Source organism: Ochlerotatus camptorhynchus, unplaced genomic scaffold (assembly GCF_037179485.1).
Source record: "Ochlerotatus camptorhynchus isolate MF236.1 unplaced genomic scaffold, CSIRO-AGI_Acam_v1.1 ptg000259l, whole genome shotgun sequence".
NCBI lineage: Eukaryota > Metazoa > Arthropoda > Insecta > Diptera > Culicidae > Ochlerotatus > Ochlerotatus camptorhynchus.
Genome location: NW_027040749.1, coordinates 547,654 through 566,030, shown reverse-complemented (window position 1 = coordinate 566,030; position 18,377 = coordinate 547,654). Strand labels below are relative to the sequence as shown.

Sequence of the window (18,377 nt, the reverse complement as noted above, 5' to 3'; positions counted from 1 at the left end):
AGGAAATGCCAAGCCATCAATTACCTACAACTTCTACAGCCATTGACGAACGTGATTGAACTTACCGGAAGCAGGCGCAACATGTCATCTTCGGAATCAATCGATACGGTCCGGTACAGCAGTGCATGTAGCACACCATTGGCCACCCGTAGGCAGCCAGGGCAAACCTCAAGAAATGCCTCGCATTCTTAATCGTCATCCACGCCGGAGACGTCGCAAACACTCTGGTAATGTCCGTGGAGTACCTCGGTCCATCGTCGTTCAACATGCGAATTCGCCTCATTTCCCTTGTCTCCCTCTTTTGGCGAACTCTCAGCAGAACACATCCGGCCATGATATCCGACGGGACCAGGTCCGTCCCCCGGAACAATGCGCTCAGCAAACTCGCAACTTGCGTGAACGCCTCATGGCCGAATTCGTCCTTCCGTAGGCAACAGAAAGCCCACCGGAAGCGACGGAACCACAGCTTCGAAACCTTCCGGTGGATCGCCGACTCGGTGGGTCCATTGTCGTTGCTATCCCTGCCGTTCTTATACTTGGCCGACCCCAGCGGGTCGAACACTATTGCTAATCCGAAGATAATAAGCGCAAACACTACCCAGTTGAATAGTACGATTGCTGCAAAAAAAAAGATGAGAAATCGAATGGAATTAGTGCACCTAAGCTAATGGTATGGAAGGTCAAGGATTTGAACCAGGCGGTGGAATATGATTAAAATCAGTTGCCATGCGAGGTGAAAGATATAAGTGGCCATGACGCCAGAGCCCGGTTGACATATTTACGGCACTTGGATGTTTTTCCTAGTCGTAAAATGATCAGTTTTCTTTTTTGCTCGTATGCAACAGTCGGTTTACGTAAGTTATTGTGTTGTGATCGTAAAGGCGGTGTTTAATGAGTTTTCTGACACGACAGTTAATTTGTTGAACATGTCACTTGATGATGTACGTTGAATCGCTGCGACAATGACGATCAAATAATGATCTCCGGTTGACTGTCGGTTTCATTAATTCAATATGATGTGCCTCATTTTATCATGGTTGTATACTGCCGCCCTTTGCATGTCAGTCCCATAGTCGTTTTTGTCAAAACTGAGTTTTTCAAAGCAAATGGTAGCTAGTTACCCTTATTTTCATAATACTGGATGAACTCAAAATTTGGAACGACAGTCAAATTGGTTGTCCCATCACCTACGAAGCAATGGTACGAAGCAAACTAAAAACGTGAATTCCTCGGTTTGCTGATTATCGCTATGAGACGGACATGCAAAGAGCAGCAGTATACATATTCTTGAATTCTGACTACTCAGAGGCTTACGAGTTTATAAGTTTTTATCCTTTTCAAATAAATTTTCTAATTATTATTTAAGCTCAATTTCAGTATCCAGCATCTTTTTTTAAATTCAGAATTGAGTATTTGGCAAGAATAGATGCCCAAGGGAATCAAGATTTTATTTTAATTATGAATTACCTTCAACATTATGTAATATGTTGGCGTTTATACACCAAATAAGAATTTTCAGGAATTTTTTTTATTAGCAATTCATTGTCTATAGAGCAAATTCTAAGGGTTTTTTTAGTGATGATAATAATAATTGAATTTAAGATCTTTTTGACCTATACAAAAGTCACTTTAGCGTTTATAGTCTTTCTGGCAGTTCTTATGCAATTTAGACTCATTTAATTACATTTTTTTAAAGTATTCAGGCCATTCTGCTGGGTTTAAGGGGATTTCTGCGTTTCAAGATTATTTAGCTAATTTACGAGTTATTTTGGTGTTTACAAGTTGAGTTGGAGTTGCAAGCTGTTTTGGCGATTTTCAAACCCGTGCAACTGTTGAAGTGCATCTAGAGCACTAAGTTGAGAGCAGGCGTTAAGTTACAGTTGGGACGTAATAGCCAGAAAATATAATAGATAACACTAACTAGCGGAGGAATTCCGAATTGTTCTGTCCATCATCCAACACTCCTTGACCCCCTGAGCAACTTTGCCGAAGAAATCATCCGTCTAAATAGTCAGGATCTTGAGATACAGCAGCGCAGACATATTCACTTCGAATGCTCACTAGTGCCACCTAGCGGAGGAATTCTGAATTTTTCTGTCCATCATCTAACAGTCCTTGACCTCCTGATCAACTTTTGCCGAAGAAATCATCCGTCTAAATAGTCAGGATCTTTTAGCAGCACAAATATATTCACTTTCAATAATCACTAGCGCCACCTAGCGGAAGAATACCGAATTGTTCTGTCCATCATCCAACAGTCCTTGACCTCCTGATCAACTTTGTCCAAGAAATCATCCGTCTAAATAGTCAGGATCTTAAGATACACCAGCACAAATATATTCATTTTCAATAATCACTAGCGCCACCTAGCGGAAGAATACCGAATTGTTCTATCCATCATCCAACAGTCCTTGACCTCCTGATCAACTTTGCCGAAGAAATCATCCGTCGAAATAGTCAGGATCTTGAGATACAGCAGCACAAACATATACACTTTGAATGCTCACTAGCGCCGCCTGGCGGAAGAATTCCGAATTGTTCTGTCCATCATTCAACATTCCTTGATCTCCTGATCAACTTTGCCGACTAAATCATTCTTCTAAATAGTCAGGATCTTGAGATACAGCATTCAAATCATGCAAAATAGGAGATTTTAGAGCAAAACTGTGAAAAACCCCAACTTACCCTATCATGCCCAAGATGAAACCCACTTCAATCGATTCCTGAGACTTTTTTCTATAAGAATTGCTATTTTTTAGTCTTTTGTTCTAGCGAGCACCGAAGTTATTGAATTTTAACACATTGTTTCGATTTTGTCCCCAGTGTGCCGTGGTAGCAGCGGATTTATATCATTTTTATCGTGCCATTTTGACAAATTCTAGTTTTTTAAAGCCATTTCACTTTGGCGTTGCCAATGCTATTTTGGCAGTTTTTCGGCCACTTTTAAAAAGTTTTAGTATAATTTTAGTGTTCCTAAATTTAAATCGAAGTGTGCCGTGGCCGCTACTTGACGCGTTTGTTTTCGGTCGCTGGAGTTGTTGGTTCTGATTTCGGAGTTGATCGCGAATTGATTCGGCCGGTGAGGAGCTGGCACTTCGTCTTACAGACTGTGCACTGGCGAACTGAAGCCGTTGTGTCGCGAGTGGTTGGTGATGGAAAATGGACGCAGTCCTTTTTTCTCTATTGAGAACTCCCTAGTTGGAGCAGCTAGAGTGTGTTTCAATTTTGATGGTGGTTTACGCTGCTGTGTTAGGAATGAAAGGCGAGAGTAACTACTTTTAACACCGGTTAAGAAAGTAGCGGCAGCATATCTATGGGAACTGTTCGAAATAATCGTGATGTCATAGATTCCTTTGCAACATCGGGTGAGATCTTTCCTTTATGTTTCTCTTAACTTTCATTCCATTATTATATGAAACATTATATGCTGGGTACTGGAGGGTCCACCAGAGCACCCGATTTAAGCAAAATGGATGGGAAGAGTGGAAATGCCAACTCCCTGTATTTAACATTTCATGAAAAGAGGGCGGCCTCTTCTCTCCACTCATTGGGACATCCTCCATGTTGGATAGCCTGTTTTTTGACCGGTTGTATGATCCTATTGTTGGAAGCAGTGTTGGTAAATCAGAAATCAATTGATATTTTTCCGCTTACATGCGCTCGCAATATCACGCGTGATATCGGAACAAAATATCATGCTTGATATTGATTTTACAAGCTCCTTTGATATTGCGAGACTATTCACAACGTGCAAAAATCAAGCTGAGAGTTGACTCGACACAAAAATGATTCCGTTGCACATCGTTTTCTTAGAAAGAGAAAGTATAGTTTGCTATCTCATTTTACTCTTCACCGATGGCAGACACGAAATGACTGCTGCCAGCCGCTATGGAAGTTTCGGTTGTATTCGGGTGTAAACCACAGTTTGTTGAGATTTGCAGCTGCTGAGTTTTGTTAGCTTGATATTCCGAGCTGCGATATCACAGCTTGCAAAATCAACCGCAGTTGTTCGCTTGTTGATTTTTGTCTGCGAAAATCAAGCGTGATCTTGGGCGTTGGTGAGATTTGATTTTTTGATATTTTCCCAACACTGGTTGGAAGGAGATTCTCATTTATCCGTGGATGTACGTGGGTGATGTTTTCCGAGGATTCACCCAAACCGTTTTTGGCCTATCACACAATGGCAAGTTGAGTACAAGTAGAGGTTATTAAATTTGATCAAGTCGAACAGCGAGGATAGTCCACAATCTAATGACAGTTGCTACAGTGAGTGGTGGTTCCATAACATCATATCAAATCATCATTTTTAGTGTTCTTACATTAGTTATTATATCGTATTGGGCGTTTAGGTTGTTCGCGGTCATTTATTGCATTTTGATGCGGTTTTATATCATCTGTTTTTGGCGTAAAATATATACCGTATGCGTGATAATATTTGCACCATTGAGCAATGTCAAAATAACAAAAATTCTCAAAAATTTCGTTTTCGAGTTTTTTTATTTATTCAAAGGGGGGATTTTCCTCAGAGTCTTAAACTATGTTAATCATCGATCGAGATTCCACTTGCTGCAATTACGGCCATCACACTTCCGGAATGCACGGCAGGTTCTAATAATGTAGTCTGGATCCATTTCTCTCCAGGTGCGGGTCAATGTTTGTCTGAGGCTTGCTGTACTCGGGTGGCGTTTAGAACAGGCCTTGGCCTTCATGACGCGCCATATTGAGTAATCCAGCGGATTAAGATCGGGGCTGGATGGCGACCACATATCCTTCGCCCAGAACGGAAGATGTTCCTGCAACCACTTCTGAGTGCGGTTCTAGGTGTGGCACAGAGCCCCATCTTGTTGAAATACAACATTTGGCTTCGGACCGTACTGTTCTTTGATCCACGGAAGAACATACTTACTTAAAATCCCGATGTAGACCTCCGTGTTGACCTTGTCGCCTTCTGGAATGAACACCGGGCCCATTTTTTGCCATCGGAAGCCACCAATCCAAACACCAGAACGCTAGCAGGATGCTCGGTCAAATACACATTCTTGTGCTCGTCGGCCACCTCTTTTACCGGAAGAAAACTAATATACCTGTTGGTTCTGGAATTTGATACGGGATCGACGGTAGACGTCGGTGAACAGGATTACCGGATTTTTTTCGCTTAAGGAAGTTCAAGATTTTCTTGCATTGTTCGACTCGTAGCTCTCGGATGCGGTTGGTAATCATGGGAGTTTTTTTTTTCCGTGCCCTCGACTTCGCCCCGCAATCTTCCTTTACGATCTTCCGTGCCGTAAAGTCACTGATCCCGTGTTCCTTTGCCATTTTCCTTATTGAAGGCACTGGATTCACCCGAATCTTCCTTTTGATAACAGCGATAACCCTCGGAAACCGAGCTGACCTCAGACGGCCTGTGGCCACCTTCGCGGATAGTTGTCCTTTCTTTTCTCGGTCTAAAACCCTTTTGACGGTCCACCGGGACACTCCCACGGCGATTGAAATGTCTTTTTGCGACATTTGCACGTGGGTCAAATCACGAATACGCTGCCACTTCGTCATGGTAAATCATTTTCTTTTATACACAGCCTACTACGGTATGAGCTATAAGTTACGTAAAGGCAAAGAAAACCAAGGCATTGAATGCACAGGTGTAACGGGAACCTTATTTGTACGATGGTGCAAACATTATCACGCATACAGTATATATATATTTTACGATGTTATAATAAAATGATTACAGCTTTCAAACCACTATGCATTTTGAGGGCTTTTTTTGGCATTGCTAAGATTACTTTGGCCCTCTATCTGTCTTCAGTAATTGTGAGTCACAATACTATGGAATATCTTAAAGTGGGTCGCAATCATCAAAAGTATGAGAATTGCTATACTAGATCAACCAGGGCTTGCATGATGTCTTCAGCTATGAGATTCATATAGTCTCTGTACCTAATTTACTATCCATTTCTATATAAACGTAAAACATCTGATGTTTAACCATCGCGAGCAATCTCCCCTAGTTTAGTTTTAAGATATAGGCGACATGAACAACGAAAATATTTACAAGCTCGTCTGCAACAGTGCTGGTCTATGCGAAATTGCAATTTAATGTACCTGAAATAACTTGAAAAGTTGCGTTTACAAATTGATATATAATCGAAGAGCTTTTTGAGTGTGTTGGTTTATTTCCTTTTATATCCGTCATAATTGATTATCGTTTGACAGATACGCGTATTTCGTCTACTACTTGCAGACTTCATCAGTGTCAAGTACTCAACACCCCTTGGCCTGATGAAGTAGTAGTAGTAGACGAAATACGCGTATCTGTCATAAGATAAGCAACTATAACGGAATTAAAAGGAAATAAATCAACACACTCAAAAAGCTCTTCATAAAGTGAATTCGTTTAGCAGTTAGACAACATTAAAATATTGCTATATTATATCGTAAAAAGTATTAAATGATTATTAAAATGGTCTATAAGATATTTAAGGTTTTAAAAATAATCCTTGAGTTCAGGTGAAATGATCCACAGTGACATCCTATTGTAAACACGTCCTTTTTTTTATTCTTCATTTTCAATACAATCCGTTGCACATTAAATTCAAGCTATACCACCATTATTCGAACGTTTTTAATTGATCAAAGATAGCAGATAATGCATTAACCATTTTTTTCAGAAATCATTAATACAAAACTAGTGAAAAAAGTAGCTGATAAAATCGCGTTGCTAAGAACTGGAAGGCACTGTTTAAGATCTACCACGATTGGGAAATGATCTAACCAATCTATAAATAAGGATACATATTCAGTCGTTGGTGATCTAGTGGATCATATGGTCAGAACTCCAGGACGATTTGAAGAACCTATGACATCTTTTATACAAAGAGATTGAATTGTAATTGATGTATATAGACTAGACCTGTTCATTTTAACAGAAATTTTCGAGATGCACCGGGTCAACCGTGATTACTGTTCGTCATGGTAGTTTGAAATTCTATGCAAATTTTCAGCAAAATCGGGGATGCTTTAAAGGTGCTTCAAATTAATTTTATGATTCAAGGTAATTCACAGCTTATAATATTTGTATCTCGAGACTGAAACAACGAAAACTGCTGTAACAACTTTCATAGCAAAGCTTAATGTGTTATCTACCAACTGACCAAAGATTGTGACCAAAGATTGATTATTCAAAGTGATTTAATTGAAGTTTTACTTAGTTTCATGCTCGAAGATATCTTGAAAAGTGAAGAATTTCAAAGTATTTGTTCTACGAACTTTCCACCCATAGTTATAATATAAAAATGTGTAGTCTACGGCATAATGTTTCTTATACTTATTATCTAGAAATTTCGTTCAAACATAGTTTTCGTGTAGATTACATAGATTGAGAGATAAAAATCAGAAAAGAGGCCGTTGTAGCTAAAATTTACAAGACAACAGACCCAATAAAAGTTTCAATTAGATTGACAAAACATAGTTGCATTGCTTTCCAATGACGACCGATGACTGTTTGATCATTGATCTATCATTGATCATTGATAGATGATATTTTTAGAAACATGAATCCTCAGTAGACGTGTTTTTTATCAAAAGCAAGTGTCACTCGAGCCATAACAGCAAGTTATAAAATAACGAACATTTTGTCTAATATAGGCTCCATGTTTTTTGCACAAGATTTTTTTTATATGGATAGAGTAGTTTAGAATGCCTAACGTTGATATGTTGTTTAATGTTTACTAAAGTCCACCGAAAAAGATCTCTTCCTTGATTAGAAGGTTTATATAAAATATTTGACCCGAAATGTTTAAAACGCTAATTATTGGACGCCAAAATAGCACTAAAATGCTAAATTGGAGTAAAAATCCAAAAGAACCTGTAACTCAATCAACTGTTTTTTTTACCAGATGTAAAAATCATCGATAAAAATGCAAAACTGACATTAAATTCGGTTCAAATCCTTAAATGAAATACCTCAAACCGCTAACATAACTTAAAATCTCGCCAAAATGGCCATAACTGATCTTAAAATGATTAAAACCACGTTTCAAAAGCCCAATTCAAATTACCACCAAACGTATAAGCAATAATGAAAATATAAAAATAACCATGAGATCGATTAAAGTGTTCATGTGGCTTCGAGACATCATTCACAAATCACATCAAATCAAATGGGTTTCGAATGGCTGAAAACACCACTCCACAGTGGGGCGACTACTAACAAAACCCGGATAAAATTCTGAAAGGCCTTGTAAAAAGTCACCAACGGTTTTTTTTTTCGACCAAGGCTAAGAATAATTTTATCCTAGGTCTGACAAAGTTACCCCAGCCTACTTTTTCATCCTAGTAGTCTGGGATGCACTGGTATAAGATGTCCAAGCAATTCAAGCGTAACTATTTAATTCGACGTATGGAGACGAACCAGCCCAGGGCTGAAAATCTCCTTAATAAAGATAAAAAAAAATTCGACGTATCTGCTTTTGTAAACAATCACTTCAATCGACAATTTGTCTCAACTGCTAGCTCACACACAGAAACTAACAACACCAGCTTGTAGGGTAAAGATTCCCATACCTGATGATGGTGTTTGTTTGCGTGGGTGAGTTATCAGTTAAGACAAATCGTCAATTGAAGTGATTGTTTACAAAAGCAGATACGTCTATTTTAATTGTTATGCTTGAATTGATTGATTGGTTCAAATACTATTACGTCCTCACCACACCTAGATTTTTTACTTTTACTCCCAAGGAAGACTTTTTGACCTCCCTAACAAGGAAGTTGTCACTCAAATGAAAAAAAATACAAAATACGGATCTAACATTTTGCGATAAGGAACAAAACTAGCAATTTTTACGATATTTTGAGAACCACTATATCGTTTTGCTATGGAATTACTGTATATATAAATAAATATATTTGCTACGTAGTAGAAAAACGCAAACTAGAAAATGTTATTTTTAGTTGGGATGTAGAAGAAGGGTTTTGAGTTGAGATGTTAAAGAGTAATCAATATTCGCTACGTAGTAAAAAACCGCAAACTCCAATTCCTGACTCGTTCCCGGTTTTCCACGTTTTCCCTTAAAGGAAAGTTTACCGCCACGAAAATATTTTTTGTTCGGCACATTTTTATTTTTCTAAAAATATTGGGAAAAATTATCAATAACCAAGATAATCAGCTTTTTTCCGTAGACTATTGAGAAAATTTACATGTAAAAATATGTGTTCTATCTCATAATGAAAAAAAATGGACCCTCAACAAAACCGAGAGGTCGATGACTTGTGGTTTTTTGAGAAAAATGTGATTCTTTATGCATGTCTGCAGTTTTGTTTTTGGAAAAAAATATTCCTGTTTCATTTCACTCTGCAAAACGATAATATTAACAATAAGTCGTGTGCACACTTTTTGCCTGTAGATTTGAAGACATACTTCATATATCCACGTTCATCGTACGGGTTAGGCAAAGAAGTGTGCGTTTGTCTTGCACTATCACATTAATGGACCTTCGCTCATTTTCAACTTCTATTCAATTTTCATACTGCCGTACTCTAACGGAACTATCTACCTACCCTCTTCTAAGACTTTTTTCTAGCTAATAAATTATCACACTAAAGCTTCATGTTAGATAGCATTTCCAACCAACTCCGAACATTGTTTTTGTTTATAATTGATCATTTGCAATTTGATATCCTCTAACATTTTTTATAAAAATAAATACCCCAACAGGGACCAATATCCGATTCCCATAGTCGTAAACAAGACATAAGTTTATAATGTTCAACTTGCGCGCTTCAGCATGCGACATTCCAACCAGCTTCAATCAGAAAAACTTTTCCTCTTTGTGCTTGAAATCCTTTGCGAGCAACAAAAAGAAATCCAACACCCATCAATCGACTTACCTTCGATCACAGTTCGAGAAATTTTGTCTTCACTTTTACACTCGATGGTCCCGCAAAAGGCCCACATCGTGCCGAAAACGTTCAGTCCAGTCTCTGGCAGAATTAACAGTATCCTGAAATTGAAAAAGAAAAAAAAAACGGGAGAATCAACGATGCATTACTTTCTACGAATTTTGAACTCAAGCGCACAACTACTCACTTAACAACCAGAAGGGGCGCCACCCAGCGGCGCTTCTGCACCTCGGTGATGCTACCCTGGGCGCTGCGATTTACTAGCAGTACGAGTAGAACTATATTTACACTAATTAACACTAGGGTCCCTGCTAGGTAGATGCGCACGGCCAGACCGGCCTGTTCATCGCACTCCGCGGTCACGCTCCAGTACGTCGACGTTACGCATGATATCAGTCCGAGCCTGTTGGGAAAGGGAAAAGGGTTGGGTAGAAACAGATCGACGTAGATACCTACATACATACAACGGCGATGGTTAAAAATAAATGCGAAAGCAAATGTTGGAAGCAGACTGGATTTCCCATGGAAAGTTTAAAAATTGGAATAACAGAAACCATTTAAAAGCGTTTTTCTTGGAGGTTTCACAAATACCCACAATTTGAAAAGACGTATTGTCGCTATAAACAGTGCTCATTAGGGTGGGTCAAGTTTGTATCGCGGAACTGCTCCCCACTGCTCTTGCGATCTGTATTGTGATCCCAAACAACTTTGCCAAATTTTAACGGATTTGGTTACGATTTGGAATTGCAGGAGATCTTTAAAGTTTGTATGGGAAAATATAACGGTCTTCGACAAAGTTAATCTGCATAGTTTTCGCAATCTAAGTCTAAGCATTGGTAAAAAAATAAGCAATTTTTTAATGTTTGACAAACAAATAAATAGTTTTGTTCCGTTTCCCATACCGTAGTTCTCCCGTGAATCTAGACCATAACCAAATTTGGCCTGATGCTTGAGAAGAATTCGTCCGTTTTCGAACAAAACAAGCTTCCTGATTTAAAATACGAAATAGAGAAATAGACAAATTTTGTGGTTCCAGGTCCCAAGCTCAGTGAAATTTTACGATCTGGGACTTAACAAAAATTTCATGATCCTTCACTATTCCATACTGAAATTTTACGGGATTCTGGGGACTGGAAAATGTTTAAAATGTGTATGAACTAAAATAGAACATTTTTCATAAATAAAATATTCTTTCTAACACGAGTAGATCTTTTGAGTAATGTTATTGTCATGGTTTTCGGTACTGGTGATTAATGATTAATAAACATGCTTGTGACAATTTTGCATCACCATTTGCTGTGTTCTTTATGAAACTTCAACCCCACTTACAGTTCCGAAATTTCCAAATTATTAAAAATCCTCCAGCTGGAGTGCTAATTAAATTCATATTTCGTGTCACTCATAAGATGTCAGAACGACAGATGACGCCGGCAAACATGATGCACAGAATAAAAACATTAAACAGAATTTACATCACAATGTATTATTCTTACTAGATTTCTCCATCTTACGTTTGTAAGCAGCAGTAGTTATTTCAAATTAAATTATTCTCCATATTATCAACACTCAGAATAGAGTTGGAAAATATTTGTGAAGAAGTATTCAAAACAAAACTTGGCATAAGATTTGGAAAGCTTTGATCCTGATTGGAAAATTTTAAGTTTCTTCCCTTCTATTTATTTATTTATTTATTTATTTATTTTTATTTAATACATCCATCTGACAATAAGTCTTAATGAACCAGAAGCCATAACAAATACTAAATGTATCTGGAGTTAATAATACGTCTCTGGAATTGAGCAGCAGGTTCCCCAAACTCGAACAACTCTTCAACTGTAGAAAACGTGCGAATCATACTCGTAACAGGTTCATGTTGTCCAAAAGAAGAGCGGTGTGAGTCTTGACGCAATAGGAACGTTGAGCGTGGAAATCTGCTTGGCGCACGAAAGTTCAAGCAAGAGAGTAAGTGGGTAGAGTCAATTTCACCACTTAATAGCTTCGCGACGAATGTTGCCTGTTGAATTTGTCGCCGTCGTTGTAACGTGTCCATGCTTAGCAAGCGACATCTCTCAGCATACGGAGGTAAGTTTAGTGGATCTCTCCAAGGAAGTTGTCTTAATGCTCGACGAATGAATGTTTTTTGGATACGTTCTATTCTGATGTTCCAGGAAAGTTGGTAGGGAGTCCAAACAACAGATGCAGTCTCGATAATCGGACGAACGAGTGAACAGTACAGTTCTGTTGGAAAGATATGATTTCAGCCAATCAACCAAACCATCCGAAATTCCCAGGCGAGACATTTTCCGAAGAAGAATACCATGATCGATGCAATCGAATGCCGCTTTCAGATCGGTATAAACGGTATCTACTTGAGCCCTATTTTCCAAGTGATTTATACATGTTGAGGTGAACTCTAGCAAATTTGATGTAACTGAGCGTCCTGGCATAAATCCGTGTTGCGTTGCTGAAATGTAGCTCTTGACATGAAAGAAGATAGCATCGTTCACAATGATCTCGAATAATTTTGAAACTGCAGATAGACTTGTTATGCCACGATAATTTGTCACGTCACGTTTGTCGCCCTTCTTATGGACAGGGAACATAAAGGAATGTCTCCATATTTCGGGGAAAACTCCTTGGTGCAACGAAGCGGTAAAGATGCGAGCTAGGGGATCAGCTAAAACAGCAACACAGCGGCAAAAAATGATTGCAGGTACACCATCAGGACCCGGTGAAACAGATTTCTTCAACTTCCTAACAGCTTTAACGACATACATATTGCTAACCACAAATGTACGCAAATCGATGAGACCCTCAGGAACATTGCAAGCCGCTCTTTCTACTTCATCTGCGTTGGCAGCTGAATCCGAAAAAACAGAACTGAAGTGGCGGGAAAATAGATCACACGATTCGAGCATAGAAGTAGACTCCAAATCGCCAAAAAATACGGATGAAGGAATATTCGACGATTTTCGCTTGGAGTTCACAAACTTCCAGAAGCTCTTGGGATTTCTACGTAAATTGGTCTGGACACGCAAGACATATGACTTGTATAGGGTTGAATTAAGCTTACGATAGGCGTTGCAAGCGCGATGAAAGTTGCGTTTCGTTTCAGAAGTTCGATGTCGGCGAAGTTTACGCTGCCAGGAATTTTTATCGCGTTTCAAAAGCCGCAGGAGAGGAGAACTCCAAGCAGGATATATAGGAGGTTTTCGTCTTGGAGTGTTATCGGTGAGCCAATTGCAAATTATGTTGCAAAATTGTGCTGCCATATCGTTGACGTCATTTTTTGCCAGAATACTGCTCCAATCACAGCTCATCAGGAACTCGTTGAGCATGACGAAGTCGATTTTTGAGTAGTCGAGCGTATGTTCACCAGCATCAAGGGATTCCACACGGTCAACACAATCGGATTGAGTTGGTAAGGAGATTAAAATCGGTGGATGATGCAAATCAATAGCCAGCAATGGGGACACCGTTTCGTTAACTACAATGTTGCAATTGGAATCACAGAAAACCAAATCTAGGATGCGCCCCAGGTGATTGCGAATATTGGTATTGCCGGATATTCAGGAAGCTCGTTCCATCCATCAGAGCAGCACTGGCAGCAGACGTCGTGGAAGGACCAAGGTTTAAGATTCCATCATCAAGACAATCCCATGCTATGTGTGGTTGATTGTAGTCACCACAAGCAAGCAAAAGGTCACCATCTGGAGTTGCATCACGTAATTCACGAAGAGTAGCTAAATGGGCATTATAACATATAATTACATTATTTTAATCCTGCGAAGTTCCTTCGAAATTAATCAGTATTCGGCCAAATGGGGTTCGGCTAAATGGGGTTCGGCCAAATGGCGTTTGGCTAACTTCTGAGTGCGTGCTCTGGCCACTAGATTCTGCTTCATCATCTTGTTCGGTTGCTTGGAGGCATGGAATGAACGGTAACCTGCTCGCAGACGGATACTCCAGACGGTACTACGGCTGGCACCGTATTTTTTGGCGACATCCCAATCCTGGGATCCTGGGCTTCTGTTGATCGACTTCAACACCTTCCAGTTCAGCTGCCGAACATAGTTCCAGAACGTTTGCTTTGAACCTTCCGGGCCACACTCTTGCGATCTCGGAACAGCTTGAGGACATCGGTAGAAACGGTAATTTTCAACTTTTTCGCGATATTTTGGGTTTCGACGAGGGTGGGCAGAATCAATTTTATTTTCTCGTTTTGCGTCTAGTACAACTTCTAAATCCGACCACTAGAGGCACTGCTATAGAATAAAAACTACAAGGGACAGCCCTATGGGGTTGTCCGCAATGATGATGTAGAACTACGTGGTCTTATATAATAAATGGTAATGTGTATCTTTATTGAGCCAGGTATTAATCTGAACCATATTTTAATTATTTTCCTAACCTCATTTTTATATTTTGATCTTCGCTTCTATTTACTATCGTACAGATTTGTCGTACAAGCAGAAGCAATACTTTTGGGCGCGAAATCTGACGAAATATTGCTTGGAGCCAATGCCTTTGATTGTGCTGGATAATTTTAACAGGGACCTCATGAACGAAGGGAACTTGAAGTTCGTCGAGTTCATGAAGAAATATTTGCACCTGGACATGGATCGTGAGTGGAATTAATTTTCGTTCGCAACGTCGGCCTTGACAGTAAAAAGTAAAACTCTTACACGTTAAACCAGTTTTGTCACTTTTCGAGTTCTAGGCTCTTAACTCAGGGCGTTTATCATCGTTGCCAATCTGCACCGTACCGGAGTGTAAGCCAACAACAAAGCCATGCTGTGTTCATCAGAACTCATCAGGGTCACAAAAATTTTCTGGCTATTTGAATTTCTATCTTCTCAATGCAATAAGGCAGTTCTGTGTCAACCATATAAGATCACCATAAATACTTGTTTGTACGGCTACGCTGGACACGGGTTGACCCGGTGTTTGGAAAGGCAGCGCTAGCCTTCATCGCTACGAATAATGGGCACTCAGAGAGCCCAGTTTCTTCAGGATTAGAAGCTTGGTTGTTACCGTTTTGCTGGTTCCAGGAATTTCATTCATGCCAAGATTAGTAGAATTCCCAAACAATCTCTTTTCAAATTAGTTGGTGGCTTCAGGTAACAGCGCCACGAATGACGTTTTCCAAAATCACCTTACCTTAAGCACACTCGGGTTTTAGATCAGACCGGAGATACGCTTGACGGACGGCGGACTTGGTAATATCATGCAACACAACTGGCTCCTCTTTTGCCGAGTCCTTTGCCTCATTTGCCACGTCCAGTCATTGTTTATGCTGTTGATGTTTCTTCGTGTGTGTCACAATTATGCCAAAGGACATTCAGCTGGCTCTTCGTATTTGTGGTGAACGCTCTTAATTTCTCCGTGGAAATCTAACAAAACCGGCCCTTTTCAGAGCCACTAAAAGATTCCACAAGAGAGTTGGGAAGGAAATTTCTGCTGCGTACAACTGATTGCATCACAGTGAATCCTGTTCTAAAAATTGCAACCAGCAAGTGCCCTAGAACCAAAAGCGGTGCGATGCTATGACGATGACCGTAAGTGGCTTAGAAGCAGAAGGGTGAAAGCCAATTCTCTTTATCGATTTCCTCTTTTGTGATGACCATGGCTTCATGTTTCGCACTATTTCTGCTGTGCTCTTCTATCATGCACAACAACAAACGTATCAATGAATGTGTTTGCCGCCGAGTTAACGTTATCTGACCGTGCACTTTGTAGTTGCTCCGCCGTGAATGATCAGAACTAATTCACTTGCACAGAGAACTACATAGATGGTGCATGGGATAAGCATTTCATCTTCAATGTAAAAGCACATTAATTCAATCTATAGATCAATTCACAGTGCCGGCCACGTCCTCACGGTCTTTTGGGGAGGAAAGGATGATTAGTTCGACGTCCGGTTGTTACTAGAGACCGAGAATACCTCTACATCTCCACGGCTGTCTCGGAAAGGATAGAGTTGTGCTAGTGAGGTAGGTTATTTTTAGATCAGGATTCACTGCGGTAAGTGATCCGATCGGTTAAGCAGAATTTGTTTTTATTTAAATTTAGTGGGGATAGAATAAGGCAAAGTGAAAAATTGCAAGGAAGGGGACAGACCTGGGATTGAACTCCCTACCTTCTGCTCAGTAAGCAGAAACGGTAACCACTGAACTACCGAACCTCATCGTAATGCTACATCGACATGTTCCGTCTAGGAATGATTCTCTGATGACTGTGTTGGGGAAGCAGCATATGCATGTACGTAATTGGTGGATTTGTTAGTTAATTCGACGCTTTTGGACAATGCTGAACATTTACCACTTTTTCAATAGTTTCTTGTTGAAAATTAACATGCGGAAGTATTGTGATCGATTCGTAGCCATATTTCTGATCGATTGTTGATAAAATTATTGAAATTGGACCAGGGGCAACTGAGTTATTACCGTTCAAAATCTTTCACAATTTTGTTTCATGTTCCATTTTCGGTTTTCACAAACTATACTATACTATACAGATCGATTTTGGCGAAGGCCGCAAATTGATTCAACTTTTATTTACACAGTTATTAGGCAATTACCTTGACCATTTGCGATCTTCGACAATGTTGTTCTGCAATTCTGAAATTTTTGACAAGTGAATGAACAGTTTCGTGTCATTTCTCATACATTTTCCATACTAACACTGAAATTCTCCCGTAAATCCAGATCATTTCCAAATTTGCTCAAATATTGCATAGTCCTCACATACCTTAATACACATCGAAAGAGCAGTAGGGAGCAGAGGGTTGTCGCCATATAAACTTGACCCACCCTAGTGCATGATTAGAAAAAAAAAAATCATGTAAATTAAGGTGCTCTGAGCATAAATTTTGACAAACATAAAGCGGCGTCGATCGCATATCAGCTCAAAGCTAACCCCATGCCATCCGCACAAATGTTGCATTAATTGTTCTGCATCGTCTGGGACACCGCGACTTTTTCAGCTGACTGAATACGGGGAATCTTAGTGATGATCCCAAAGAAGGCAGACCTGACTGTGTGTGGCAATTGACAAGGCATCATCACGAAAATCGATGCGACTGCCCGTCCACCACACGCAGGATTCCGTACCGAAAGATCAAGTTTGGCCCATAGTGTCACACTGCTTTTAATTTTAAAGTAGGTGAACGAATTCCAAGAGTCCCTGTATTTGGACTACGAAAAAGCTGTGGACCGACTAAATCATGGGAATCAGTTCTGGATAAAATCGTCAACCTCATCGACGTGCAGAGTCCTGCATAATAAAGCTTTTTCCTGTCCTATCCGGATTGTCGCAGGCGTGAGGCACGGATTTACATGTATGAAAACGAAATAAGCTTGAACGATTTAAAACAAATGAATCACTTCTCAGATAAAACAAGCGACGAACCTCATTCTAAAGTGGATGTAATATGATTGGGAAAAAAAATGAATCACACTAATTGAAAAAAAAAAAAGAAATGTAAACTGGTTCGTAGTCAACGGAATTTAAAACTTACATAACAGCAAGGTGTCCCTCAAAAGTAAGTAGAATTCCAGGCAAGGATTCTAATGTTTCCTTTATCTGATTGTGTTGTCGGTTTCCGTGATTAAATTAACCTTTGTATGAAATCAGCGATAGATGTAAAAAGAGCAATCATGAACATAACATTGAAGTAAAACTGCATTTATCAGTTCCGTAGACAGGCATGAAAGAATCTACCTAACCAGTTCCCAATTTTGAACAAAATTTGACATGATATTGTATATCACTAGAATGAGAACATTATTTATGTTTCACTGATACTTCTCCGAAAACATGTAATGCCACCCCATGAGAAAGCAAAATGAGCGGTTCGGGTGAGCGCAATAGTGAAAACGATTAAATCGGATGATATTGTAGCTGAGGGAAAATCCCCCTCTCGTTTAGAGTAAACCACCACCACCATGACCACCAACCGACCAGCCAACGAATTAGTAACAGCCAGTAATTAGCTAGATTGATAATTACCATACGATACGGAACACGATCTCGAACAGGCACGGAAACACAAGGTCGTCTGACGCGGCTAACCATTTCCGGCCAAACAAACGCAACGCTGGCATGACCTGCAATTAGAAAGAACCAGATGATAAGAATGCAATAAATATAGACATCATCGCACCGAGAAGTGAGAGGTGAACGTGGAATTGAAAAAAAAATAATAAAATCAAATGCATCGTTGACGACGAAGGCAACGACGACAACCGACGGACGATGCCGATGGTCAGGTGAGTGAGGTAAGAATCAGTGTAACATTGTATGTAATTGCTTCGTTTGAAGCAGCAGTTTTTCTCGTCTTCAGAATAGATTGGAGCCTCCCAACAATCACGTCCCACCCGAGCAACAACAACAACAACAACATCAACCAACACAGCCAGGCGAGCTGTTCATAACACAGCAAAGTCAGAGAATGACGGGCGCGAAACGTTGTCGACCGA

General features: G+C 39.8%; 2 protein-coding genes across 2 annotated transcripts in view; both read right to left on the bottom strand.

Annotated features, from left to right (window-relative positions):
* LOC135705161 (ATPase WRNIP1-like) overlaps positions 1-18,377 on the bottom strand; it is a 293,614-nt gene that overhangs the window by 12,608 nt on the left and 262,629 nt on the right. The window lies entirely within an intron of this gene.
* LOC135705160 (diacylglycerol lipase-beta-like) overlaps positions 1-18,377 on the bottom strand; it is a 116,031-nt gene that overhangs the window by 9,023 nt on the left and 88,631 nt on the right. The window contains exons 3-6 of the mRNA XM_065226750.1: positions 17,908-18,005; positions 10,085-10,300; positions 9,886-9,998; positions 66-618 (exon numbers count right to left, since the gene is read on the bottom strand). Coding sequence (XP_065082822.1) covers positions 66-618; positions 9,886-9,998; positions 10,085-10,300; positions 17,908-18,002 — 977 coding nt within the window. The 5' untranslated portion in view covers positions 18,003-18,005. The remainder of the gene's footprint in view (positions 1-65; positions 619-9,885; positions 9,999-10,084; positions 10,301-17,907; positions 18,006-18,377) is intronic.